Genomic DNA, 27,969 nt, shown 5'->3' with positions numbered 1-27,969 from the left:
GAATCCCGGTTTTCTTTGGCCTGCCCTCTGTCCATTGAGCCACATTGCCTCCCAAATGTTGTAAGCTGGGACGAGTCAATATGTGACTAAACAAGAAGAATACTTCAAACAACCAGTTATATCCTCTGGTAGCAGATTTCATTCCATCTGCAGCAGCATCTCTGTTTTGGCTCTGATTTACTAATGCATTGCTAGATTTGAATATTTTGACACAGGGCCAGTGTTTGCTTCTAATGATGAGAATATAAATGTACCCCCAAAATGTTGTTTAACTGAAATATTTTCTGCAGTAGAAAGAATTCACAGTACATTGAGGAATTTCAACATTATGGGTCCGATTCTAGAGTAACTGTTGAAATCAATTTAAGTAATATTGGTGTAAAGCTTGTGTAAATAAGAACAGAATCAGGCCCATTGCTTTACGTTTGTTACTTAAGCATAAAATTTCAGTGGGTTTATTTCTGCTTATGTAGTTCTGAAATGCTGATTGTTAATATACGGTACTTTTTTGTAGTTGGCAGAATTTTTCACTCGGAATTTAACACAGCATCGTTTTAAATATTGTGCAGAATTGCACATAATGCAGAAGTACATATAGCTTTGATTTTCTTTTCATGTAAGTCGGATTAATTTTTAATGCTTGGGTACCTAAACACCAATATTCGTTTCTGTGAGTGGAAATGTATAGTTGTTCGTAGGCTCATGCTGATGTTTACTATCAGTGTCAGTATTGGAATTAGCACCACCTGAGTAATTTTTCATGTTAACTAACAGTGAAATATGATAATTCAAGAATATTCAGAATATCTGGCAATAAAATAACATTAGTCCATGTTTGTTTGGGGGAAAAAATAACATGCTACCAAGCTAAAACACTTTCCTTTAAATTTCGTGTCAGAGGAATATATGTCTACAATGCATAGGAAGTATTTGCAAACTGGTTTATTTTCCTAAAACATATAGCTACTAGAATAAGTTTTTGTAAATTCTACTCATGATAGTAGAAGGGTTGGTATTTGTACAGTTCAGTCATCAGGGGGATTAATTTACAGTGCTTTTAAACTAACCTTCTGGTTAAGGCCTGATCCTGCAAATACTTACTTCAGGGCTTAGTTTTAAGCATGTGAGTAATCCCATTGAAGTAACGGAATTTATATGATATGACTGGTTCTAATACCTATCTGTTTTCTTAAAACAAACCAGTTTTAAAAATACCTCCTCTGAAGTGGGGATATGAATTTCTCTCACAGTGTAAATTTAAAAGGCCGTATTTTATCGTGGTAGCATCTGGATTTTTTTCCGAACAATCACAGAATCATAGAACTGGAAGGGACCTCGAGAAGTTCTAGACCAGTCCCCTGCACTCATGGCAGGACTAATAATCTAGGCCATTCCTGACAGGCGTTTGTCTAACCTGCTCTTAAAAGTCTCCAATGATGGAGATTCCATAACCTCTCTAGGCAATTTATTCCAGTGCTTAACCACCTGGACAGTTAAGAAGTTTTTCCTAATGTCCAACCTAAACCTCCCTTGCTGCAATTTAAACCCACTGCTTTTTCTCCTCTCCTCAGAGGTTAAGAAAAACAATTTTTTCCCCTCCTCCTCCTAACAACCTTTTACATACTTGAAAACTGTTATGTCCCCCCTCAATCTTCTCTTTTGCAGACGAAACAAACCCAATTTTTCAATCTTCCCTCATAGGTCATGTTTTCTAGACCTTTAATCATTTTTTGTTGCTCTTTTCTGAACTGTCTCCAATTTGTCCACATCCCTTCTGAAATGTGGTGCCCAGAACTGGACACAATACTCCAGTTGAGGCCTAACCAGAGAAGAGTAGAGCAGAAGAATTACTTCTCGTGTCTTGCTTACAACCCTCCTGCTAATACATCCCAGCATGATGTTTGCTTTTTTTGCAACAGCGTTACACTGTTGACTCATATTTAGCTTGTGTTCCACTACGACCCCCAGATCCCTTTCCACAGTACTCCTTCCTAGGCCGTCATTTCCCATTTAGTATGTGTGCAACTGATTGTTCCTTTCTCAGTGGAGTACTTTGAATTTGTCCTTATTGAATTTCATCCTATTTACTTCAGACCATTTCTCCAGTTTGTCCAAATCATGGCTTCTGGAGTGCTGGCCTGACTATAGCATGGGTTGGGCTGGGCAATAAAATTTTCTCTCTAAAAGATGGCATTGAGAGATAATAGGACTTCCAGGCAACTCCTGAATGTCTTTCACCATCCAGGATGGGATGGGTACACACACAGGGTGGCTCACATTTCATTCAGTTTCTTGGTACGCAGATGGCCTGAGCTCTTCAGACTCATGTTACCAGTCCCTGTTTGTGCTATTTGAAGACAGCATCAAGAGGATGCATGAGCTTCTCCAAGAAGTAGGGCTGGCCTATCGCCAAAATGAGCATTACTGTGTTATGCCTTGGGGTAGAGTGGATGCACTTTAAGATGAGGAGATTTGCACATGGTGGTGTAAGTAGCTATCAGTCCTACTGCACCGTCTGCCACGAATGCAAGGAGCTGCTGCTGTGTAGCAATGCAGTACCGTGTCTGCCAGCAGCACCCAGGAGACGTATGGTGACGGTGAACTGAGCGAACTCCATGCTTGCCGTGATATGGCGACTGCACAAGTAACCCAGGAAAAAAGGCGCAAAACGATTTTCTGCTGTTCCTTTCATGGAGGGAGGGAGGCCTGACCACATGTACCCAAAACCACCCACGACAATGTTTTTGTCCCATCAGGCATTAGGAGTTTAACCCAGAATTCCAATGGGCAGCGGAGACTGCGGGAACTATGGGATAGCTATCCAAAGTGCACCACTCTGTAAATTGATGCTAGCCATGGTAGTGAGGATGCACTCTGCCAACTTAATGCGCTTAGTGTGGACATACGCAATTGAGTGTATAAAATCAGTTTCTAAAAATTGACTTCTATAAAATTGACCTCATTTCGTAGTGTAGACAAGGCCTAAGTATAGCTGTTTTAGCTCCACTGACTGCAGTAGAGTTGCTCCAGATTTACATGGCTAATCCTCCTCAAAGCAATTGCCACACATTTTACAAATCAAACCTTACAAGACGTGAGGTACTTGAGCATTATTTGTGTTCCAGTTTTATCACTGGGTAAAAACTGAAGCAGAAGGGACCAGTTTCTGTAAGTAAACTTAATTCTGTGGTAGTTCTGCACACAAAACAGCAACAGATTCAAGGACAGGGAGGTTAAATGACTTACAGGTTTTCTAACCACCGAACAATGTATGGAATCCCAAACTGTCTGACACTCATTTATCCACATTCTTCCCTTCTATGTTAAAATTCAGACTATTTTAAGTTCTGTAATTATGGTCAAGGTTACTGCCCTCCAACGCTGAAAAGATACACTGAGAGGTATAGCAGAAAACAGAGAGAGAATGGAGTAAACAAGGGATACATCTAAGCTAATGTATTTATTTGAAAATGTAGTTTCAAAGATATTTACAATAAACTAACCAAAGGAGTTGTGTTGAGGGGATGGGATGGGATAGAACAGAGGGTTGTGGTAAAGTGTATTTAGGGCAATCCTAATTAAAAGCATTTCTTGTTTTCTCTGGGTGAAGTGTACTGCAAAATTAGTGACATTTCCCTACTTCATACCTTGTTAATTTTAAATTGCATTTCCACTGTGCAATCCTTGTTGAATTGGGTTTCCCAATTGCCTTTGAAGTAGATGGCATTCACCAAGACCAGTCTGGTCATTGAATCAACAATACCCTGAGCCAACAGATTCTGGATTTTACCTTTAGGACACATTAAAGGAAGAATAGTTTTTAGCTGATACACACCTATCTACCTAGCTGTGTTATTAACTACAGTATCTTCTACCAGCTGCACAATACAAGAACTTCATCTTAATCTGAAGGATTCAGTTCTGTTTTTCTTCTCCTTCCCTTATTGTATCTCTCCTATTGGCCATATGCTTTTTAAGCAGGCTTTAGCTGTTAGAGAGACACTGTGGAACTCTGCAAGTTATTTACCTTCAGTTTTTTCTTCTACCCAGGAAATTATATGTTTTCTGGAATCTTCTGCAGCTCTAGAGAAGTCAAGTTGTTCTAGCTCTGCAGGGTAGCATTTCCGGCAGGAGTCTATAAATGTCTAGGACAAACTAAAGAGGATGCATTAACAATACATTTTTCTGGTGTGCAGTTGCAGAAGACTCAAACATAGAATCTACCTCTTCTTCCTCCACCCCTTCAGAAAGAGTCAGTCTTAAAACCAACTTGTCACTTCTTTTCAAGATGAGCGTTTTATTTTCTATTATTACCTTCTGAGTCAGAGCAGCTGGCTTACTGACAGATCAACAACAAGACTGCATGGTGAAGTGTGCAATCAATTTGCTTCGGTTTGAGAGTACAAGGCTTTGTAAATTGGTCTCTAGAAAAGGTTTTTGTAACCCTCCCAGGGTATCTCAAACCTGATCTAGTTCAGAAGTGAAACCTCAGGGGGGTTACTTCTATATCTTTTTTGTACAGTATGTGTGGACCATAATGACCTGCTCTTCAGCCTTAAGAAAGGTCTACTGTGAAAATGTCAATAGGTCAGTAATTACATGGTTAGGTCAAAATCATGCTCTCTTTCTCCAATTTGTATTTTGGAGTCTTCTATTTTATGGACAAAATGCCAAAGATGCCAAGTTTAAATATTTAATCACAGTGGTTTTAACTTTATTGAGAAGAGGAGCTCTGGATCATAGGGCTAATCTACACAAGGCTTTAACATGCCTTGTGCGGTCGCAGCGTAGCGCTGGGAAACAGGTTTCCCAGCACTCTAAAAAAAACCACCTCCCCGAGGGGCATAGCTCCCAGTGCTGGAGCACTGTTTACATGGGCGCTTTACAGCACTGCAACTTGCTGCACTCAGGGGGGTGTTTTTTTCACACCCCTGAGCGAGAAAGTTGCAGTGCTGCTAATTGTCTGTGTAGACAAGCCCTGAGCCAATTTATACTGGCAATCTCTTTTAGTAATAAAATTACTGTAGATTCAGGAGGGTAAGGTTGATTGGCTTCCTGAAAATGTAAGCTTGTTTTTTAGTCTAGGACTCAAGAGAGACTTTCAGTTACCTCTTAATTTTCTGAGATGAACGAAGCGGGTCAGAAAGAGTAAAGTTAAAATCAGGAGTACACTTTTTGCATACATTTTAAAAGGGAAATGTATACCCCAGTACCCGTTACTCTCAGCTAAGTCTTTGAAGATTTTCTAATCACTCTGCTGTCTGGTTTAAAAAAATAATTATGTGCCCATTGCTGTGTCCTTTGAATGCACTGTCCAATTTAAGGGGAGAGAAGACACCCCAAAAAGTCACACAATAATTCCTATTGCCCTCCCTGTCCACCATTGGAAGGAAATTCTTAAAATCTTAGATCCTGGCCAAAAATGCCTGAGTGATTAATGGAATGCTGAAGAGTTCGGGTTTGTTGGACCTTCCATTGACAACACTCCATTCCAGTTCTCAAGAGTTCAGAGCTAGGGACTGTCAACAATCAGCTGAGCACACAAATGTTTGGATTTTACAAGGAGACTGGCTTTGGTTAGCCAGGTCCTGAACTACATAGTGCCTGTAGATTAAAGCCAATCCCTTGATTTGCACTCAGAAGTGGAAGCGTAGCAAATGTGTTATAACACAAAAGCAAATTGAACGTCTGACTTACTGCAAGAAATTTAAATGTCTTTTCCCCATAGAGCCGGTTGGCAATCCTAAGCAAATAATTAGTGCCTGGTTTGTTAATTTCAGAAATAAGGGACTGTATCCATCATGAATGTCTTCAGCTTTGTCCAGAGAAAGCACCTATTCTAAGAGACAGAAATACACTCAGCATGACCCACATGTGCTGAAACATGGGCTTTGGGACAGGTTAGTACAATGACTTTCAGAAGCTTAGAGATGAAAGCTGCAGCCTGAACACCCAAGGCAGCCCTAAAAGGGAAAGGATTTCCCATTACATAATACATTGGGAGCTCATTGTGCAGGTTCGAAGAGAGAAACTGCTGAAAAAACATTCTACCATGGAAATAAACATAGCTGTTTTGAAGAGACCCCCTCACTCAGTCCTAGCTTTAGGGCACATAAATGAACAGTTCTGGAGAGTTAAAGGAAAACAATCAACTTGAAATCTACTCAGTTTCAAAACATGAATTTAAAGTAGCTTCAGGTCTCATATCTGTCTCTATATCCCCATGTCGATTTTTGTAGCTTTATAGTTGCATTTTTTAAATTTGTTTCATTGTGCAAAAGAGCCTGACAAACAGGGAAAATGTCTGTATGGAAGAAAGAGTGAAACACAAAGTGCTGTCAAATGCACAAACATACAAACTGGGGGGAAATGTCCCTCATTTTTCCTTAATCTTAACTGTTACTTGCAACACTAAGAGGTTAAAGAAAAAAATTCAGACAAGGTAAGATTTATGTTTCAACAGTCCTTTTCCCAAAGCTTCCAGCAATGTTTTGGAACTATGCCTTCAATTCAGCCACTACCATAGGATGCTGCTGCCTTTGTCCCTTTGTAACAGGGCCTCCATTTTGCCTTCCATAATGCTTTATTTGTTGCATCATTTCATGTTTGCATTGTTCAATTCCCCATGCTTTTCCTTCTTCTTCTTTACTAAAATGAAGCACCTGATAGTACAATAGTTAGCACAGGTTCTCTTTGGAATACATTTAAGAACAGATCTGGCTCTTATTTGAGCTTAAACGTTAGTGAAATGAAGAAATGCTACAGATGACCTAGTGTTCCAGTACATTAGTTCTTTGCTTTAGTACAAGCAAGCTTTATTTACTAGAGATCAAGAATGACTCTTCTAGTATGAAACATTGTACTGCAGTAAGACACCCTGAAAAGCCCTTTCTAAGGGAAAACTTTAGCTCTACAGTGCTTTACTGTATGTGGGCAGGCAAATGTCAAAAGTGACAAAAATAGCCCAAGACCTCAGAGGCTTCCCAAAGGGCCACAACGGCCAACAGGGGAGACAGGCGGTTCATTGAAGGAAGTGTCCCCATAGGACACAATAGGCCCAATTCAACTGAATGCAGTCTGGGATAACTCTGTGGGACATCCAAGGTAAGTCTCTGGGCTAAATTCACTGATATCCGGTCTCGTAGGTCAAAGGTTTTAAAATCAAGATCAGGCCATATTCTGTTTCCATTTACATAGGTGTAAATCTGACACAATTCCATTGAAGTCTAATAGTTACTCCAGTTTTACACCAATGTAACTGCAGAATTTGTCTCAATGTTTATTTAAACATAATTAGTACTAAAGCTTAAAATTAATCCTCAGTTTGAGTTCAGGTGACACACTGATTAAGATTGATTTTTTTTTTAAAATACTACCTCCCAAATGTTGAATTTGCTTAAAAGTAATAACTACTAAAAAAAATGCCATGATATGAATACCATAACAATTGCAGAGCTGTTGTACTGGTTGATATATTGAGCAAGAGATTTACTTACACAGAACAAGAGAATGTTTGCACGCACTAGTGCATGTAATTTTTAGCAACGTCTCCTAGTATGGTAGTTAATCATTCTAAACAAAAGACATATATAGGCCTGTGACGTTATGAGTGTAATAGAATATCTCATTGAAAGATGACATAGGGCCAGAAAGAGTTAATTAACTCACAGACTGACCTGACCCATGGCCGAACTTTAAAGATTTGTTAGGAAGATATGTAAATGAACAGAGCTCTAACAATGCAGGCTTGCATTGTTAGAGATAGAAAGGTAGGTGTGTGCTCAGGTCTTGTGATGTAAGCAAACAAGTCTTGTCTATTGCTATAGCTTTGATCCAAAGATCAAAAAAGGAAATTTAACAGTTAGAAAACACTTGAGTGAAATAGTATTATTGTCTATATGTCTCTTTGAAGGTTGTGATAAACTATATATGAACTGTTTAATGGATAAATTACACTATGTTAATTGCCATGATGTTTGGGAGACAGAAAATTAAGCTTATTCTCTCAGGCCAAAAGGCTGCTGGAAATGTATAAAAACCCTGGGACACAATCCTCCTTCATCTCAGATCGGCTTTGGGTTTCAAGAAGGGGAAACCCTAAGCCATAAGAACTGAGATCCCCAGTCAGTGACTGGAGTCACCCCGAATATGGACATTGGACTATAACCTATGGACTATTTCTAAAAGGACTTTTGGCAACAACTACAAACTCATCTCTGCTATGTATCTGAACCTCAGGAATGGAATTCAAGTCTGTATGTATGTATATTGATCTTTTATCCAACACTAACTCTTTTTGTTTTTAATAAATTTTAGTTTAGTTAAGAATTGACTATAAGCATGTATTTTGGGTAAGATCTAAATTATAATTGGACCTTGATGTGTGCCTGACCCTTTGGGATTGGAAGAACCTTTTATTTTATATGATGAGATAAGATTTTCAGTAATCATCATCATATCTGACATGTGAGTCTGGATGGAGGCCTGAGACTGGGTACTTTAAAGGAACTGCATTATTTGGACTTCTGAGTAACCAGTGAGGTAATATAGAAGCTGTTTTGTGCTGGCTTGGTAAATCTAAGTATTGGACTATCCACCAGCTTTTGGGGTTTGTCTGCCCAGTTCTGATTGCAGTTCACCCTAATTGAGTGACCTCAGCTGGCTCCCACAGGCAGTTACAAGGCCAATTCTAAAAGTCCTTACATATTATAGGGAATCAGTTTCAACTTCACCCTATTTTACTGTTGAAGCTGCAAGTTTAGGCAAACTCTTCCCCTCCCCTAAACCCAATATTGTATAAGGCTCTAAATACACAGCTATAAATTTAGTTTTGAAATTTGTAATTCTCACCTCAGGACACCTTTCATACTACACTAAAAACCTACAAGCTAAGAGAACCTAAAAGGGTATGTAGCTGCAACACAGAAGTCCTTCTTTTCAGACAGATCTCAGGGCCTCAACTCCATGCTCATCTTCCCTGACTCCTGCCAATTTTGCCACTATTGATCACCTTCTTTTTCTAAATCTTGTTCTGCCTTTGCATTTGTAACTCTGTCTCCTGGTTCTCCTCATAGGTCTTTGCTTGAGCTTTCAGTGGGACCTCAGGGCTCCATACTTGGCACCCAACTCTTCTTCCCTAGGCCCTCTTTCTCTCTAGAGGTTCTGAGTGCTCATTGGAGCAGGATTTGGCATTAGCAGTTTAATGAACTAGGCCTACATTTTCAAAAGTGACTTGTGTTTTTTTGGTTGCCCAACTTGACACCTTACAGGGGGCCTGATTTTAAGAAAATGCTCCTGGCTATGTTTTTAAGACATATTTAGGGGATTAGTATAATCTGATATTAACCCCAGAGAATGTAATTGAAGAAGTTCTTTTCTAACTCTTGAGGCAGCTAGACAGCTCTTTTTCAAGACACCTCAGCTGTATGGTGCCACCAAAATTCTACTCTCAGGCTCACAAGGATGACAATGGGAGTTTTCCATAGGTACAGAACATTCAGTAGAGATATCTGGTTCATAGATACTAAGGTCAGAAGGGACCATTATGATCATCTAGTCCGACCTCCTGCACAACGCAGGCCACAGAATCTCACCCACCCACTCCTGCAAAAAACCTCTCACCTATGTCTGAGCTAATGAAGTCCTCAAATCCTGGTTTAAAGACTTCAAGGAACAGAGAATCCTCCAGCAAGTGACCCGTGCCCCATGCTACAGAGGAAGGCGAAAAACCTCCAGGGCCTCTTCCAATCTGCCCTGGAGGAAAATTCCTTCCCAACCCCAAATATGGTGATTAGCTAAACCCTGAGCATATGGGCAAGATTCACCAGCCAGATACCCAGGAAAGAATTTTCTGTAGTAACTCAGATCCCACCCCATCTAACATCCCATCACAGGCCATTGGGCCTATTTACCATGAATATTTAAAGATCAATTAATTACCACAATCATGTTATCCTATCATACCATCTCCTCCATAAACTTATCAAGTTTAATCTTAAAGTCAGATAGGTCTTTTGCCCCCAGTGCTTCCCTTGGAAGGCTATTCCAAAAGTTCACTCCTCTGATGGTTAGAAACCTTCATCTAATTTCAAGTCTAAACTTCCCAATGATCAGTTTATATCCATTTGTTCTTCTGTCCACAGTGGTACTGAGCTTAAATAATTCCTCTCCCTCTCCGGTATTTATCCCTCTGATATATTTATAGAGAGCAATCATATCTCCCCTCAACCTTCTTTTAGTTAGGCTAAACAAGCCAAGCTCCTTGAGTCTCCTTTCATAAGACAGAAAGAAAAGGAGTACTTGTGGCACCTTAGAGACTAACCAATTTATCTGAGCATAAACTTTCGTGAGCTACAGCTCACTTCATAATGCATCCGATGAAGTGAGTTGTAGCTCACGAAAGCTTGTGCTCAAATAAATTGGTTAGTCTCTAAGGTGCCACAAGTACTCCTTTTCTTTTTGCGAATACAGACTAACACGGCTGCTACTCTGAAACCTTTCATAAGACAGGTTTTCCATTCCTCAGATCATCCTAGTAGCCCTTCTCTGTACCTATTCCAGTTTGAATTCATCCTTCTTAAACATAGGAGACCAGAACTGCACACAGTATTCCAGGTGAGGTCTCACCAGTGCCTGGTATAACGGTACTAAAACCTCCTTATCTCTACTGGAAATACAAAGTTGTGTTAAGCGGTTCAAGTTTATCCAGACATACCTTTGCCATCTGGACTGCAGTGTTACCTTCTGCACACAAAAAAAACCATGGACAAAGCAGAGGAGATACTCAAAGGAGAAAAGAATAAGTTCTGTGTATTGGCATTTTCACTCAGCTTTTTGAATAGGTTGAGTGCAAAGGTGGTGTTTGCTTTACTGAGGTTATCCATGGTTCAGAACCTATAAGATAAAACACAAAGGAAAGATCATATAAGATACAGATTTAAAATATAATGGAGTATTTAATGTGCCAGATTCTCAGCTGGTATAAAGCACCATAACTCCACTGAAGTCAGTGGAACCACACCGGTTTTACATCACCTCAGGATCTAGCACAGTGTCAAATAAGTTTAACAATCATGTGTTCCCTCTCTCAAAATCTGAGTTTATATAAGAGCCTTCAGATAGCAAGTGGGACAAACTCACCCAAATTGCAAAGTTTTCCAATACTCTAAGATTCATGTTGATTTTCAATAGCATTAAAAACTATTTTTCAGGAATTCAGTACCTATCTAGCAGACTGTCTAATCACATGAATACAATTTATATTTCATATAATGTTTTATATTTCATATTTTATTTTATATAATATTTTCATATAATATGTTTTATATGTAATGGTCATTATTGCAGGTATGTTGTTTAAGTCACAGCTATGCAATCCTTAATGCCTCAAATGTACTTTAATCCAACCTGTAGTACATAGTTATTTGAATTTATATTAGATTCTCTGGTGTAAAATAGTCACTGGATGAGCTGGGTTGATAACTTTGTCAACTGATTTTGGGTGTAAAGTTCTATAAACACCTGCCTTATTCACTCATTAGTGGTAAATCCCCATATTACTTCCCGCTGCTTTCTAGGATAGTGTTTGTCTTCTATTTCACAGCAGAGTTATGGAGAGTGGATCCTGTGACTGTATGTTCTAGGGGGTGGAGTGCCACTTCTGCAGACATAGGGAAGAGAAATGGGAAGAGAAATAGGAAAATATAATAGGAAGTAGGAGAGAGAGGTTGTGAGGGTGAGGGAAACGCAAGTAATACGAGAGCTCTTTATTGCAGCCTTCTCTCTTTAACGTTTCATCCCTTTCTTACTTCCGTTCCTGTTTCCTCCTGACACCTCAATTAGAGGGCAATTGTTCAGCAGTGATTTTGTTTTACACTCTCAGCCCATCTATTCCTGTCTGTCAGTGACCAACTGGAGATTCCGCTTCCAGCGTTTCTCATTCAACCAGTTGGGAGACTGACAGCAATCATGACAAGAATGTATTACCCTTAATTCACGTTGTAGCATGACAGAACCTTTAGGATTAAAGAAAGTCTAATGAAGATGTGTAGTAGACATATGTGCCCATCCAAGAACACATATTAATAATAAAACAAACCAGCGCTGACCGTTCTATAGCTTATATGAAGCGAATTTGGTTAGCTCGGTCCAATAGCCCATGAAAAGGAGTCCACACTACAGTCTCTTTATTAATCTCCGTAACATAATGGCTTTATTTTCATATTGCCGCCCAGTAGTTGCTCATTGTAAATATACTTGTGCATAAAGAAATTACTGGAAAGCTCCCAATTAGAGCTGATTGATATCTTTTGTATTTTCAGAACCTCTGACCAGCAGGCAATACTAATTGAAATTAATGGTGTGGGGGATTTATTTGGTTATTGATATGGCAATAAAGAGCGAGAACAAACTACAGAGACTCAACAAAACTGTCAAGGCAACTTTCTAATAAAAATATTCTAAAAATATTCAGCTATTTAGGGGATTTCTCAAGTGCACCCTCATAGCGCAGTAGCAAAGAAATCATTATTGTAGAAGGATGGACTGCTGATTACTGTGCTATTTTGGGACGCAGGAGACCCAGTATCAACTCCCTGCTCTACTACAGACTGCCTGTGTGGCCTTGGGCAAGACACACAGGCTATGTCTACACTGCAACAAAGACCTGAGGGACAGATGTGGCTAGTCTGGGTCAGCTGACTCAGGCTGCAGGGTTATAAAACTGCAGTGTAAAATTCAAGCTTAGGCTGGAGCCTAGGCACTGAGACCCGGTGAGAGGGGAGGGTCCCAGAGCCCAGACTCCATCCGATTGTACCACTGAATCTAAAAACAAAAAAAGGGGGGGGGGGAGGGAAGGAATTACTGTTGGTCATCATGACATCCAGAGATTACAAATTAGTTCCTGTTGCAGTGTTACCAGAAACATGAAGTCTGATTCAGTCCATGTTTGGTTACCCTAAGTACTTCTGGAACATGAGACACTTCTGTACTGTAAAGCTTAGACTGAATTTAAAAAAAGAATCCACAGAGAATTTTACACCACATACACAGGTAAAGACTTGCACTTCTCTTGTGCAGATGTCATACATGTTTTAGAGTTTTAATTCCTGCAGAGTTTGTTTGTTTGTTTTTTGCATCATGTAGTTTTTTGGCACTATTAAAACACCTTGAAATTAAATGGCACGATGATTTAAATTAAATGTATTAAGTTACAGAAAAAAAACCAGACTCAGTACTGTCACTTGTTCTTTGTCCTCCTTGACCCCAAAACTAGGAGACATAGAACAGCAAAATATAAATCTGCTAGCTCCTAAACACCTCTGACCAAATACTGCAAGACCGAGCTGTCTTAATCACGCAATCTTATTACCAAAGACAGAAGTTTATCGGAACCCTCTGTCTTAATCACGCAGTCTTATTACCAAAGACAGAAGTTTATCAAAACCCTAAAACAGATAATCAGCATACCAATGGACACTCACCCTGGTTCCAAAAATAGTGCTACTACCTTGGAAATAGCAGGAATACATTGACTCCGTTTGATTTAGAATGTTAATTGACCATCTGGATTAAAGCTCTTTAACACAGTTTGAGGGCAATGTTACCAAGTAAATCAATTATCAGCCTTTTTCCATTTTACAATAATCCTATTAGGAAAAGAACACTCGTCTCCCTCTCCCTTAGAGGAATGCATTTCTTTGTGGTTAACAGGTCTATGTATACCAGGGTCCACACCATTAGACCTAGCCAATCAGATTCCTTTCATGACCATGATAATGGAGCTGCTTTTTTAGTTTCCCAAACAGAGTGGAATCTGTATGTGTGCTGGTACAGACTGCTACATGTCAGAGGGAATAAACTTCTGGGATCTCATAAAAGGGTATTGCTCGTATTTCCCCTTTGCTCTGTGTTGTGTAGGATAACTCCCTGCATTACAATGCGAGTTTCCATGCCACAACAGACAATTCTTTTGGAATTTAGAAAAATTTCTAGATCTACGGTCAATACTGTCCAAGTAAGAAACAATCCTGCAATCCTGACAGCTGCCACAGGCTTTATAGTCTTGCAAATTTCCAGTGTATTTCTCCTCTAGTTACTGAAGCTGAAAGAGGGAAAAGAGTCAAAATTAGGGGAAAAATCAAATGTATTTGATAACTGCTAGCCTGCATATACGCGAGAATAAATGCTACCTTTTCTAGAATTGATATTACATTTAAAAACTATCACAGAGATATTAAGAGGCTATAGTGCTAACAGAGCACTTCATTTCATATTGTTCATCACAGTGCATCGGAGGCATGTGTCAGGTAGCGGTGTGTATCATGTTGTCCATCTCTGTTTAAATACTGTACTTAACGTATACATATTCAATAAATCCAGTTGAATGAAACAAAAAGTTATGGAGTAGAAATGGGAAACTAGGAGATGTGAGGGATTTGTTTATCAAAGGGCTTGCTCCCCTTCCAAACTGCATTACGTTCAAGCTTCTTGTTCTTGACTTCAAGGCCCTGCATAACTGGTCTACTTTCTTTGTCTGTTCATTCCAACAACATCCCGTGCCCAAACCGCCCCATTCCCTCCATTCTACCAATGCTAGCAAACATCAAATTTGTATAGGACTCAGATTTTAAGGATCACGATGGTCTCTCATGACTCTCTGCATAAGTCCAATAGCTTCACTCTCCTTATGAGCATGTGAAGATACTTCACACATGTTCATCAGGGCAACATCAACCCCATAACCTGTGGTTGAACTACAGCATCTCTTTTGAAAATACAGCCAATCTTAATTTAAAAATGTGAAGTGATTGAGAAGCCATCAGGTCTTTAGGGAGATTATTCCAATGATTAATTATCCTCCCTGTTCAAAATTTGCACTTTACTTTCCATTTGATTTTGTCAAGCTTCAACTTCCAGCTATAGGATCTCATCATGTTTCTGTCTGCTATATTAAAGAACCTCTTCTACCAAATATCGTCTCACCTTGTTGGCACTTCTCCCATGCATGAAACACCCTTCTTGAATTAGTCTGCAAAGCAACTTCAATCCCCATATTTAAATCTTTCCAGAGGACCCACTCCATACGTGACACCTACAAGCCAGCATCCTGTGCTGCGTGTACCACACCCACCAGCTCTGTCCTACCCCACCGGCAAGGGAACCAGGGAAGGGTCCTTGGCTGGCACTAAGAAACCCAGCGCCAGGCGCACAGAATCACAGGGTTAGGAGGCACCATAAGGCTAAATAACCCCCCTCCTCCACCTGGTCTTACTGGGAGGAGGAAACCACAGGCCGAGCCACCTTCTCAAGGCAGGGAAAGGCCCCCAGGTGCCTACTGTGAGTTGTGGAGTCAAGATTCCGGGGTCTGGTCTCCTAGGAGCCTGACTCCTCCCCTGTCCCCGCCATACGCCCCCAGGCAGAGATGCCCCCTCGCTCCCGCCCATCCCACCAGGAGCACAGGGTGCCGCACCCCCCGGCTGCGGCGGCTTCCATCACACGCGGGGGTCACGGTTCGGTTCCTGGCTCTCACCCCCCACCGCACACGCTGTCCCAGCGCCCCGAGCGGGAGCGGGAGCGGTCACTGCAAGAGAAACCAAACTCACCGGACACCAGCGGGACCCCCCCGCCCTCGGCTGCTGGGGCCGATGCCCAGGGCCGACTCCGCCTCCCAGCGTCTCCTGCCCGCCCGCCAGACCCGAGCGACCCCGAGCCCCAGGCTGGAAACTAAACACAAGTCGCAGCCCCGGCCCCGCCCCCGCCCCGCAGCCCTGCCGCCGCCGCCGCCTGGCTCCGGGTTCCTAGCGCGCCCCAGGCAGCGAGCACGGCAGCACCCGCCCCACACGCGGGCGGCCCCCGGGCACCGCGGCAGGGGGCGCCAGGCCGGGGCTGGAACCAGGGGCGGCTGCTTCGGTACCGGTGCGGGAGCGGCTGGCGGCGTCGATCGCTGCTGAGCGCAGGTCGAGTGAAGCGGCTCCGGTGGCGCTGGGCAAAGGGGAGGTGGCCTCGGGCTTGTGTTAGCTCCGCTGAGCCCCGGCGTCTCTCCCTCCTGTCCCCGGAGGCGCCTGGAGCCCCCCACGGGGCGTTTAATCCTTCAGCCTCTGCCCGTCGCTGATTTCCTGCACCAGCGGGTTTGAGTTGTTCTGTTCGGGGTAAATTTCATACACGCTGCTCCCGGCAGGTTCATGGAAGCAAGTCACTAAGGCCCTGCCTAGACTAGGAAAAGGAGATGTGTTTGCTAAGTGTGTTCCCGAACATTGCAAATAACATGATTTTAAACACCATTGTGCAACCTGATGCACACAAAGACAATGGTCTTTCTAAAAGTCTCAGCTGGGCGTAATCAGTGCTTAATTTGTGCTAGGTCTTGCCAGGGCTGAGCCCAGCACCTCTAGGCTTGGCAGTTCATAGCCCTGGCACCTCTGGGTTTGCTGCATCCCCGTTATGTATGTAAAAAATTGCTTGAGTCCTGGCACCTCTTTCATTACAAATTAAGCACTGGGCATAATCAACCCTAGTTAAGTGACTATCATTTTGGAATGGTAACAAGGAAACTATTAAAAGTGCTTGGAATATCATATCAGACAAGTGACAACCCCTCCTCCTCCAAAACCCCACTGTCTATAATCAGCTAAATCACCCATTTCAATAGTAGATACATAATCTCAGCGTGTGGTTTTTTTATTGCTTTAAGTGCAAGTCATACACTAGAGTTATGGCTTAAAGCAGGGATCGGCAACCTCTGGCACATGGCCCGTAAGGGAAATCTGCTGGCGGGCCGGGACAGTTTGTTTACCTGCAGCGTCCACAGGTTCAGCGGATCACAGCTCCCAGTGGCTCCCAGTGGCTTGGGTTCGCCGTTCCAGGCCAATGGGGGCTGTGGGAAGCGGCGGCCAGCACATCCCTTGGCCCACGCTGCTTCCCACAGCCCCCATTGGCCTGGAACGGCAAACTGCGGCCAGTGGGAGCTGCAATCGGCCGAATCTGTGGACACTTCAGGTAAACAAACCGTCCCAGCCTGCCAGCGGATTTCCCTGACAGGCTGCGTGCCAAAGGTTGCCGATCCCTGGCGTAAAATATCAGCTAAAAGCACATTGGAATTTGTGTAAATAACAGGAATATCTTTGCTAAAATGCATTCTTGAAATGAAAGCCTATTTTTTCTACTTTATTGGTGAAACAGATATCTAGGAATGGGTTCAAATTACAACTAGTAATTACATTAACAACACATTACTGTTGTTTGAATGCTGCAGGTTTTAGATCACATGTCCATACGCATTATAGTCAGATAGGAGGCATGGTGGCAAAAGTTTTCATATCAGTTGTGCTCATCAGACCTGTTAGACAATCTAATTTACAAACATTTTCAAAAGATCAGGCACAGGAACAAACGTTAGTATGAGCAACATGACACACCTGTATAGCCCTCTAGAAACAGCAGCTGGTCATGAAATGGACAAAGATGACAAGTTCACTGGCTGGGGAGGCTAGGCCAATTCACTAACTCTATGCCAACATTGTCAGAGAGCACTGGCAGAATGTTTAATGCCTCATCCAGAGTCCTTCCTCTGACATCAGTAAAAACTGAAATGGGCCCTTAGGGAGGAAGGATGGTCTCACTAAATATAAATGTTTAGTTTAGAGAGTTTCTGGTGAGGACTGAATTTCACATGCTTTTGCCTTGGATTTTATGAAAGATAGTTGATGTTTTTGTATACCTTCAAGTTTATTACACATCAGACAGTAGGATCTCTTACAAATTTGTTACAGTCTATGGTGATAACATGTCAGTCAGCTGGATCACACTCACAGTGAAGTCAGTGAGAGAAGGATTTGGCCAAATGTCAATTTTCCTCTACTTCTGTGAGCAGTGTTGTTATTAATTTATTAACCCTTTTAGTGCTTTTAAATGTACAATGTATGTCCAGCAGACTGACTCCTAAATGGTCCGGCATCTGTCATGTAGACAGAATGACCTAGTTCCAAATGGAATGTTGTGGACAGTATGTGATGGGGTTAAATTTCTATTTTAACACTCTGAAAGGAAAAAAGAAAATATATATTTTGGGAGGGAAAAACTGTATAAAAATACAGCTCAAGGCAAATATGAATTTCAGAGCTAATGCTGACTCTCTCTATCATTATATCATTAACTGGCCTTGTTTTGCCTGGGATTTGCAAACAGGACTTACTGTGTTTTCAATTACCCTTTGTATACAGATCTGCAACACCTGTGAATAAGAGAGCTAATTATTAAGCACTTGACTGTGACATCAGGAATGGTCTAGATAATACTTAGTCCTGCCATGAGTGCAGGGGACTGGACTAGATGACCTCTCAAAGTCCCTTCCAGTCCTATGATTCTATGACTGGGTCTAAGGTGGCCATGGAGCGATTAAGCGATGACAGAAGGAGAGATTAAGAGCCCCCCGCCCCCAAATCATTCTGCATGACTGCTTTAGACCTGTCCCCATCTTGTCTGCAGGCATGGGGATGAGGTCATGGCCTGAATGCCCAGGTGCATTCTCCTGTCCTATGAAGATGTAGGTGGGGAGGGACAGAGGCTACAGAGCCATGACTCTGGCCCCCATAACACTAGCCAGGAGAGCAGGCTCAGTGCAGTGGGTAGTATGCTGCACTCTGTAATGGGCTGCAGTAGATTACTGTCCCCTCAGTGCAGCAGAGGAGGCACAATTACTTCTGGGGCTACTCCTGACAGAGGCAGCTCATGCTCAGGGCTCTAACTAAAAGCGCAGACTAGACCTATGCTTTGAATTTCAGGCTTCAATTTGTATTTCCCAGTTGCTTGGTGAACAAATGATGCTATTTGGTAGCAGAGAGTAACATTCTAGGGGGAGCAGAATCTGCCTAAGAAGATGATGCTTTTGGTTTAGTGGTGCCTGATGAAGAAGAAGAAAGGATGATCTGCCTTAAATCTTACAGAATTTACAGATGTTCTCACTACTGCACTGGTAGCTGGAGCCTCAGGGCCCTCTTCATTGACCTCAACAAAGGACTTGTGAAAAACTTGTGACAAAAAAAGATTATTATTCTCAGACAACCCTGTGAAGTCAGCTTGGCTCTGACTGAAAGCATCTCACAGCCCCATACTGCTCCAAGTGGACTTGAGGTTATAGCTCTCTTCCAGCTTGATCCTGGGCAGAAAGAACTCCACTTCAGTCATTTTCATCATTTCTGGGCTGGTCCACTTAGATAAATTATCATAGGTCAATTCCCTCTCTAGCTACAGTGAGTTAAGAAAGAGAGGGATTTGACAATTAAAGAGCAGAAAGGAAATCATGAGTAAATGAAAAAAACTCATCATAAAGGCATGAAACACATACATTGCTACCACCCATGGCTATTGCCATCATTATAGGATGTGCTACATGCAAATAGGGTTTGATCCTGCAAGGTGCTAACTGACGTACGCTCCCGTTTATCTAAATGGGAGGTGACCATACATGCAGGATTGCATCCGTAGAGCAGTTCCTTGTTTTTTCTCTTTAAACGTACATGGGAATGTTCCCCTCTCATGTACATATAGAGCTCCTGTTAATGTTAAGAGAACATCTACATGTGCGTGCAAGGAAGATTTGATGCTCTGAGGGATTTGGCGTCATTACTGAGGGATTATATAAGGGGAGCAAGTTAGGGGATTTAGAAGGTGAGACATAGAGGCCTCTGTTTCTCTTAAAAAGCAGCAGACCTTGTCTAACAAGCCATCCTTAGTTCAGCAGCCAGGGATTCCCTGCTGAGGAATGACAGCTGGTACACCTACAGGAAATGCTGGCACAGGAATTTTTAAGATATCTTCAGGGAGAACATCCACCCCTATCCCTGACCACTCCCAAAATGATGAGAGTAAAGGGGCTTGTCTTAGAGCTGTCCAAGGAGCAGAACACACCACAGGCAGCTCCCCTCTCTGGTCTAATGAACCAAGGCAGACTCATCAGAATGCACCTGCTGGTTTGGTGGGGAATTAGGGGTATCGTCACCACCACCCACCCCATCTCTCCAGCACTACATACACCTGGCCATTCTCCTACCTTCCCACAAGCACTTTCCAAATCTTCCGTATACTCAAAATATTGTCGCATACCCCTCTCCCACCTTAACTTCCACATCACGCTTTCCCTCTTTATGTCAACACATCCTACCCTTCACAACTGCACATATGCCTGTAGGATATGTCTGTAGCTATCCAGTCTGTGAGGTCAGAGTTCAGGTTTTGCATTGCAATGTGGGTTAGAGGAATTGTCTGTGTGTTGTCCATCTGTACATGTGTGAGGTGGAAGGGCACCCTGGGGAGGTGCAGAGTCAGTGGTGCGTTGTGTTGCTGTTCAGGAGTGTGAATCAAGGTGCCTTTCCTGCCTTTGAAGGTTTGAATGATTGTGTTTTGCACTTAAGCAACCTTAAAGAATACCATCTTACTTTTTTTGGCCTCCCACAAGAAGTTCTTGTCACCTGCAAACAGCGTCCTCCAGTTCCTGTACTTTCCTTAAAGTGAAGCACCTGCAAGCAGAGTTTGTAAAGACAGTAAATATACTTGAAGACAGCTATCTAAGACAAATGTACAGACAAATTGATTTCTAGTGACCTAATTGTCAAAACCTCAAATTTATTATAATTAGTCAGCAAAGATGGTTGCTACTTAGCCTGCTAAGGAAGCTATATCTATGATTTTCAATGACGATTTGAATGTAACTGAGACCCAAATCAGAACCACACAGCCGCATTGCTGGCTTAATAACAGATCATCATTATGAATCAGATGGAAATTAAATTAGACATATGGTGAGGCCATGTAAAATTCATGGTGGCTTCAGCCATGTATTATTATACTCTGTTTATTATTGGGCATCACTGTTGTGCTAGATGCTGTATAATATATAAAGGTACAGTGCTTCCCCAAGGGTTTACAACCTATACTAAAAAGACAATGCATAATATATGGAATGGCCATATGAAGGTGTAATCACAGAGCCATCAAATGGTAATGATCAGATAAACTTATGGTAAAGCATAGATTGATTAATCTTGTCCCATATCAACATCTTTTCTTAAACCCTGCAAGTATATAGTACTTGTACTCTGTTTTCTAAAAACTGAAATCTAAACTAAACTTATGATGAAAATGTGCAGTCCCTATTTTACTGCATGACATGGATGTTATCATTTAATCTGCCCTGTTGGCTGGGGTTTAACTACTTCAGAAGACGTTTCAAAGAAACCTAAATATGTCTAATACCAATATTACATTACCTCAGATTCCTGTGAGAGACAAGAAATTACTTGCCTCGTCAGCTGGGTTCTGGATCTGTTTTTTAGGCAATAAACACATTTAGAAATATAAAACAGCTGTGCTTCCTTCTGGCTGTGCTTCCTTCTATCCTCCACTCTTACCATCCAATATATTTCACCACCTATGTTTACCCCTCCTCCCCACCAGTTTCCAGAACTTTCTGTTGTAAAGTTTGCCCGGATTGTTGACATACCGTGTATTTCTTGGGCAATAAAGTTTAGAAATAAAATCAGATTGCAGCTCACTTTCCTTCTAGCCTACGTTCTACACCCCGAGCACCTATCCTGCTTAGGTAGGCACCTCTTGATAATCTGGCCCTCGGACCTGGGACTCTTCAGGTTCCATGGCTGGCAACAGGGTTCATTATGGAGTATCTAAACAAATGGATTCTTTTGTTATGAGAAGACTAACAAGAGGATGACAGAATAAAAATCTTTTTCTTCCCCCTGAGGGGAACAACAATTTAGTGCTTGGCCCACTTATTTGCTGTGTTGTACCATCTCACAGCAAGAGATTTATCCTTACTTATCTAATTTAAGATTGTAAGGAACAGATTTTCGGTTCCTCTGTTTGTTGCACTGAGGGCAGTGTTTAAATTGCAGATACTGCAGGGGAATGCTTATGATTTAATTAAAACAACTCTGACACCGTGAGGATTTAGAGACTGGCAGGCTTTTGAAAATGGAGGGATTGACGTCTCTCTCCAGCTTTTCTTTCTGTTCAAGCCCACTAGCATATATGAAATTTCATGGCCTAGTCACATACCTTGTTCATTCTGAAAGGTTGTTCCTCTGTAAATCCATCCTTAAATTTCTTTGCCCAGTTTCCTTTGAAGTAGAGGGCACTGACAAGCACCAGCTTGGTGAGTTAATCAACAGAGTTGACAGACAATAGCACCTGAATTTTAACTTTAGGAAATAGTGAGACAGTCATATCATTGTGCAGCTTTTATGCTTGGAGTAAATACCAGATTTGAGTTTTGGAGAATATATGTAAGAAAAATGTACTATTTGAGACCATACTTGTAAGGCAGCTTCCTGTCTTAAGAGATGAAATATCCTCAAACATATTGGGTTGGACTTTGTGATATCCTTCAGTGACTTTGTCCTACTCAGGCTGCTTCTCGCTAGTAATGACCCCGATTGATAGTCTTAATCTACATTCCTCCCATGGAGAGAGAAAGAAGACTGAAGTCGACATTAGTGGCGACTTAGGTCGGCATAAAGGACCCGGTAGTGTAGATGCATACATTAACAGGTCAATGTAAGGCAGCTTCCATCTACCTAACTCTGTAGTGTAGACCAGGCCTCAGAGTTTATCACAGTAGCTGCAGAACCTCAAGCTGGTGCTGAAACATCTTCACCCCTTTCTATTTTTGGAGGAGAAAAGGCCTACAACCCCCCCTGAGTAATTTCAGCAGAGTGTACCCTTTCTGTCAGACTGTTTCATGACACTATATAGATCAGAAAATGAACCCCCTGAACATACTGCATGGAATCCCATCAAAATGAAACACATTTTGCTATGTAGGTATTTGTATGAGGCCCAACACTCTGGTATCTTATTGCCTTCAAACACATAAAGGTTAAATTGTTATCATAAATATTTGTGCAACTGGAAAGCAGTAGTCATCACTGTTTTCCCCTGTGGTGCGAGTAGTGTTATAACTGAAAGGAGATGTCATTTTGGATTTGGTATTACTGAACTTTCAAATGTAGTTATCTGCCTGCCTCCAACCGGGGCAGTGGGGCAGCAGCCATTTTGTGTTTCAGTTCAAATGCAGAATAGAATGAATCAACGTTTTTTCTCTCCCCTCAGAAACAATATAGGGTGGAAAAATACATGATGTCTCTCTGTGAATGGTAAAAGAACAGTCCTGAGCTCACCTTCAGTCTGGCATTCAACACTGGAATTGATCTCTCTTCTGACTTCTGCTGCTGCTCCCAAGAAATCAACAGCTCATGGCTCTATGTGGTAATATTTTTTGATCAATTGTAAGTATTCCTACAAGGCAAGAGAGAGAGAGAAGTCTTACATATTATTTGGCAATATATATGGGCCAACTACTGCCAAATAGAAAAGAGAATTCATGTTATTACACAGTTTACTAGGATCATAAAGCTATATCTTCAGAGAAGCAAAATATTTTTAGTTATATACATTATCAGTCATTTACTCATCTATGATTGTTCATGTTTACATACAGTCCAGTCCAGAAAAGCAAATTAAAAGAATACCTGTAATCTTGATATGAGTATCTACGAAGAGTCAGTGGGAAATAAATCTTAAAGGATAATAAACCTTTTTGCAGATGTAATTGAAATATTTGCATTTAGCTCTTGTATGGTTTGTTGTCCTAGACCAACCATAAAGATGAATTTTCTCCCCATTACACAGATAGATGAACTGCTTCACTTTATTGAAAGGTGATGATTTTTCTCCATGTAACTGGTTGGCACTTTTAAGCAGGTAATTTTTAGTGGGTTGGTTATTAATTTCAGAGCTAAGTGCCTGAAACCCTGCATGGATGTTACGGGCTCAGCCAGGCAGTAATGGCACTTTTGGGTGCTGCCTTGGCTGCCTGCTCCTCTGCTGCTGGGAACTCTGGGTTACATCCAGAGGACTTCTGGGACCTGACCGAATTAGGCCAGGGCCCTGCTCACAGAAGAAACCAACAGGGCTCGGACCCTAGGTCTCAGCTTAACACTGGCTGGGGCCCTCCAGCCCTGCAGGAACCTGGGACCCTGGGTCTTAGCTCTAGGATAGCACATTTGTAGGACGCACGTGTGGACATGTGGACGCAAAGTGGGGTTGGCTTGAGCCTGGGCTCAGACCTGGGCTTAAATTGCTTTGTAGACATAATCTCAGTGTCAAAGCAGAGAGGTTGAAATATCTGCATAAATAGTGACAAATAAATTGATTCTATGAAGTTTCATTTTTTAGTAACCCTAACTAGTTATAAGTAGTAAGTTATAAGTAGTATATATAAGTGTATAACCTATATATAAGTAGTATAAGTTATAAGTACAAGAAAATTTAATGTTCATTCTTAACTACGGTATATTGTTTTCACCTGATCCTTTAAAAGTGACATTTGTCCTCCTTTGCCTTGTTGCAGAATACAACTAAGCCAGTGCAGATGATGTTCCAGAGAGGGAAATTTAATTGGACCTACATACAAACAGTGCACACTCATATTGTTGAGCTCCCGTATGTCAATAATGACCTCAGCATGCTCATACTGCTACCAGATGACATCAGCGATGATATCACTGGCCTAGAAATGGTAAAGAAATTAATCATATTAATACGGGGAATTCAATTGTTTTTATATCCTAGATGTTTTATATGGCTGCTGTCTGATGGTAAGTGATGCTACATTCTTGTATTAGGAACAGGTGAAAAGATCTGGCTCAGGAAAAAATAAGGATAGACCCAAACCTTGTCTAACACTCAGAGAACCTGAGCCTTTATTGACCTATTAGAAGATTTTCATAGACCCAACACTTTTTTGCACTTCTTACCGTCATCCAGTCCGAGAAGCAGAAGCCCCAAAATCCTGCAAGAAAGGCAGTTCTTTCAGCCCAAGCAAAACCAGAGACTGCAGGAACCCTTGTCAAAAAGCCAGGATAGATGGGAACACTTCATACTAAACAAATATCTACATCTTTGAATGTATTTTCATACGATAAATATTTTAAATAAGGATAAATATAACTTAGTCACTTTGTTAGCTAAGTTATTCTAAGTATATATGTAATTAATTAACAAACATACTTTTCTGATACATTGCATGTGGATATGCTAGAATGCCGAAGACTAAAGACATACAATATGGTTACTATCATGTAAAACAGGACTCTGCTGCTATTATGCTACAAATAGTCAACACTGAAGGTATTCACAAGGTGGGGTCGGGAAGGAATTTTCCTTCAGGTCAGCATGGCAAAGACCCAGGGGGGTTTCACCTTCCTCTGCAGCGTGGGGCATGGGTCACTTGCTAGTTTGAACTACAGTAAACGGTGGATTCTCTGTAACTTGAAATCTTTAAAACAAGATTTGAGGATTTCAGTAACTCAGCCAGAGGTTATGGGCCTATTGCAGGAATGGGTGGGTATGATTCTGAGGCCTCCAATGTGCAGGATGTCAGATTAGATGATAATGATCATCCCTTCTGGCTTTAAACACTGAAATCTTCCAGTTACTGCACGAACCTGCCGTAAGAAAACATGCTGCTTTACAGTTGAGAAGACACCTGTAAACTAGCCAGAAGCTTTTCAGTGATCTTCACTATATTTATAAACCATCTCTATAGTTTCTCCATTCAGGATTGTGAAGGACATCAATGTTAAGGAAGTTTCATTTTCACTGTGTAATTTTTGATTCTCTCTTTTTTAACTAACTGTAGCTAGAAAGAGACTTGACATATGAGACATTATCCAGACGGACCAGCTCAGAAATGATGGAGAAAACTGAAGTGGACGTGTATCTGCCCAGGATCAAAATGGAAGAGAGTTATGACCTCAAATCTACTTTGAGCAGCATAGGTATGTGAGATGCCTTCAGTCAGAACCGAGCTGATTTCAGAGGGATGATTGAGAAAAATGATCTGGTTTTGACAAATGTTTTTCACAAGTGCTTTGTGGAGATCAATGAAGAAGGCACTGAGGCTGCAGCTGCCAGTGCGGCTTCTATGCCAGCACGAAGTCTTATTTCTGCCATTCAGTTTGCAGCAGGTCACCCTTTCCTCTTCTTCATCAGGCACAATAAAACTAACAACATCCTCTTCTTTGGCAGATTCTGCTCTCTATAAAAACTCAGATTTCTGTTGCTAAACAAGATCTTGCAGCAGCAGGACTGTACCATAAAGACAACGCCTCAAGTGTCTAAATAGCTTGGGTAATTTTATTTCACTTTCCTGTATTATTGGCCAATCTTTGTAGCTTGGGAAACAACAAATAGTGCAAATAATATTGGGCTACGACTCTCTAAAGCACAATAAAAATGCACTGGTTGCTTTCTAAATGACTGTAAATTGCACTCTTTCTTAATACTGTACAACTATACAGTTTGCCAGAAGCTGGGAATGAGTGACAGGGGATGGATCACTTGATGGTTACCTGTTCTGTTCATTCCCTCTGGGGAACCTGCACTGGCCACTGTTGGTAGACAGGATACTGGGCTAGATGGACCTTTGGTCTGACCCAGTAGGGCCATTCTTATGTTCTTATGTTATAAAGCAGAAGAACAAGTTTGATCTACAGAAATACATCTCAGGAATAAAACACTTACCTGTGCAGGCACACAAAGAGTACACAAGCAGGGCCAGATCTTCAGTAGGTGCAGATTGGACCACCCCCACTGAAATCAATGGAGCTAGGCCAATTATACCAAATGAGGATGTGGCCCACAGTCTCACGAATTATACTGAGTGAACATAGGCATGGCCAGCAATGCAATAAAACTATTTGAATGTAAATGTTTTGTAATATTTACATTTCTAATGGCATTTTTTCCTGTTTGCAGACTGCTTGCAAGTGTACTGGAAAACGTGGTAAACAGTGAGGTGGCAAAATTTGCAGATGATACAAAATTACTAAAGATAGTTAAGACCCAGGCAGACTGCAAAGAGCTACAAAAGGACCTCTCAAAACTGGGTTACAGAGCAACAAAATGGCAGATGAAATTCAATGTTGATAAATGCAAAGTAATGCACATTGGAAAACATAATCCCAACTATACATATAAAATGATGGGGTCTAAATGATCTGTTACCACTCAGGAAAGAGATCTTGGCGTCACTGTGGATAGTTCTCTGAAAACATCCACTCAGTGTGCAGTGGCAATCAAAAAAAAAAGCTAACCGAATATTGGAATCATTAACAAAGGGATAGATAATAAGACAGAAAATATCATATTGCCTCTATATAAATCCACGGTACGCTCACGTCTTGAATACTGCGTGCAGATGTGGTTACCCCATCGGAAAAAAGATATATCAGAATTGGAAAAGGTTCAGAAAAGGGTAACAAAAATGATTAGGGGTATGGAATGACTTCTGTATGAGGAGAGATTAATAAGACTGGGACTTTTCAGCTTGGAAAAGGGACGACTAAGGAGGGATATGCTAGAGGTCTATAAAATCATAACTGGTGTGGAGAACGTAAATAGGGAAGTGTTATTTACTCCTTCTCATAACACAAGAACTAGGGGTCACCAAATGAAATTAATAGGCAGCAGGTTAAAAGCATAAAAGGCAGTATTTCTTCACACAACGCACAGTCAACCTGTGGAACTCTTTGCCAGAGAATGTTGTGAAGGCCAAGAATATAACAGGGTTCAAAAAAGAACTAGATAAATTCGTGGAGGATAGGTCCATCAGTGGCTATTTGCCAGGATGGGCAGGAATGGTGTCCCTAGCCTCTGTTTGCCAGAAGCTGGGAACGGGCGACAGAGGATGGATCACTTGATGATTACCTGTTCTATTCATTTCCTCTGGGGCACCTGGCATTGGCCACTGTCTGAAGACAGGACAATGGGCTAGATGGACCTTTGGTCTGACCCAGTATGGCTGTTCTTATGTTTTTATGTTCTGTTTCCCCTGTAGGTAACATACCAATGGGCAAGTGCTGTACAAGAAACAACTGTGTAAAATATAAAAAATAA

The 27,969-nt window shown here is 41.5% G+C and overlaps 2 protein-coding genes across 2 annotated transcripts in view; one reads left to right on the top strand and one right to left on the bottom strand.

Moving 5' to 3' along the window:
- LOC141982673 (serpin B6-like) overlaps window positions 1-16,051 on the bottom strand; it is a 22,053-nt gene extending 6,002 nt beyond the window's left edge. Inside the window, 7 exon segments of the mRNA XM_074944958.1 lie at window positions 3,648-3,790; window positions 4,028-4,145; window positions 5,698-5,795; window positions 5,798-5,834; window positions 10,715-10,756; window positions 10,758-10,893; window positions 15,914-16,051. Of these exon segments, the coding sequence (XP_074801059.1) occupies window positions 3,648-3,790; window positions 4,028-4,145; window positions 5,698-5,795; window positions 5,798-5,834; window positions 10,715-10,756; window positions 10,758-10,883 (564 nt within the window). The 5' untranslated portion in view covers window positions 10,884-10,893; window positions 15,914-16,051.
- LOC141981873 (leukocyte elastase inhibitor-like) lies at window positions 15,888-27,969 on the top strand. The gene is made up of 5 exons (XM_074943503.1): window positions 15,888-15,956; window positions 23,122-23,277; window positions 24,422-24,589; window positions 25,712-25,850; window positions 27,911-27,969. The coding sequence occupies exons 3-5, from the start codon at window positions 24,443-24,445 to the stop codon at window positions 27,967-27,969; spliced, it is 345 nt and encodes a 114-aa protein (XP_074799604.1). The 5' UTR covers window positions 15,888-15,956; window positions 23,122-23,277; window positions 24,422-24,442.

Source organism: Natator depressus, chromosome 2 (assembly GCF_965152275.1).
Source record: "Natator depressus isolate rNatDep1 chromosome 2, rNatDep2.hap1, whole genome shotgun sequence".
Taxonomy (NCBI): Eukaryota; Metazoa; Chordata; order Testudines; family Cheloniidae; genus Natator; species Natator depressus.
Note: the sequence above shows the minus strand (reverse complement) of the source record. Positions and strands in the feature narration are given on the sequence as shown.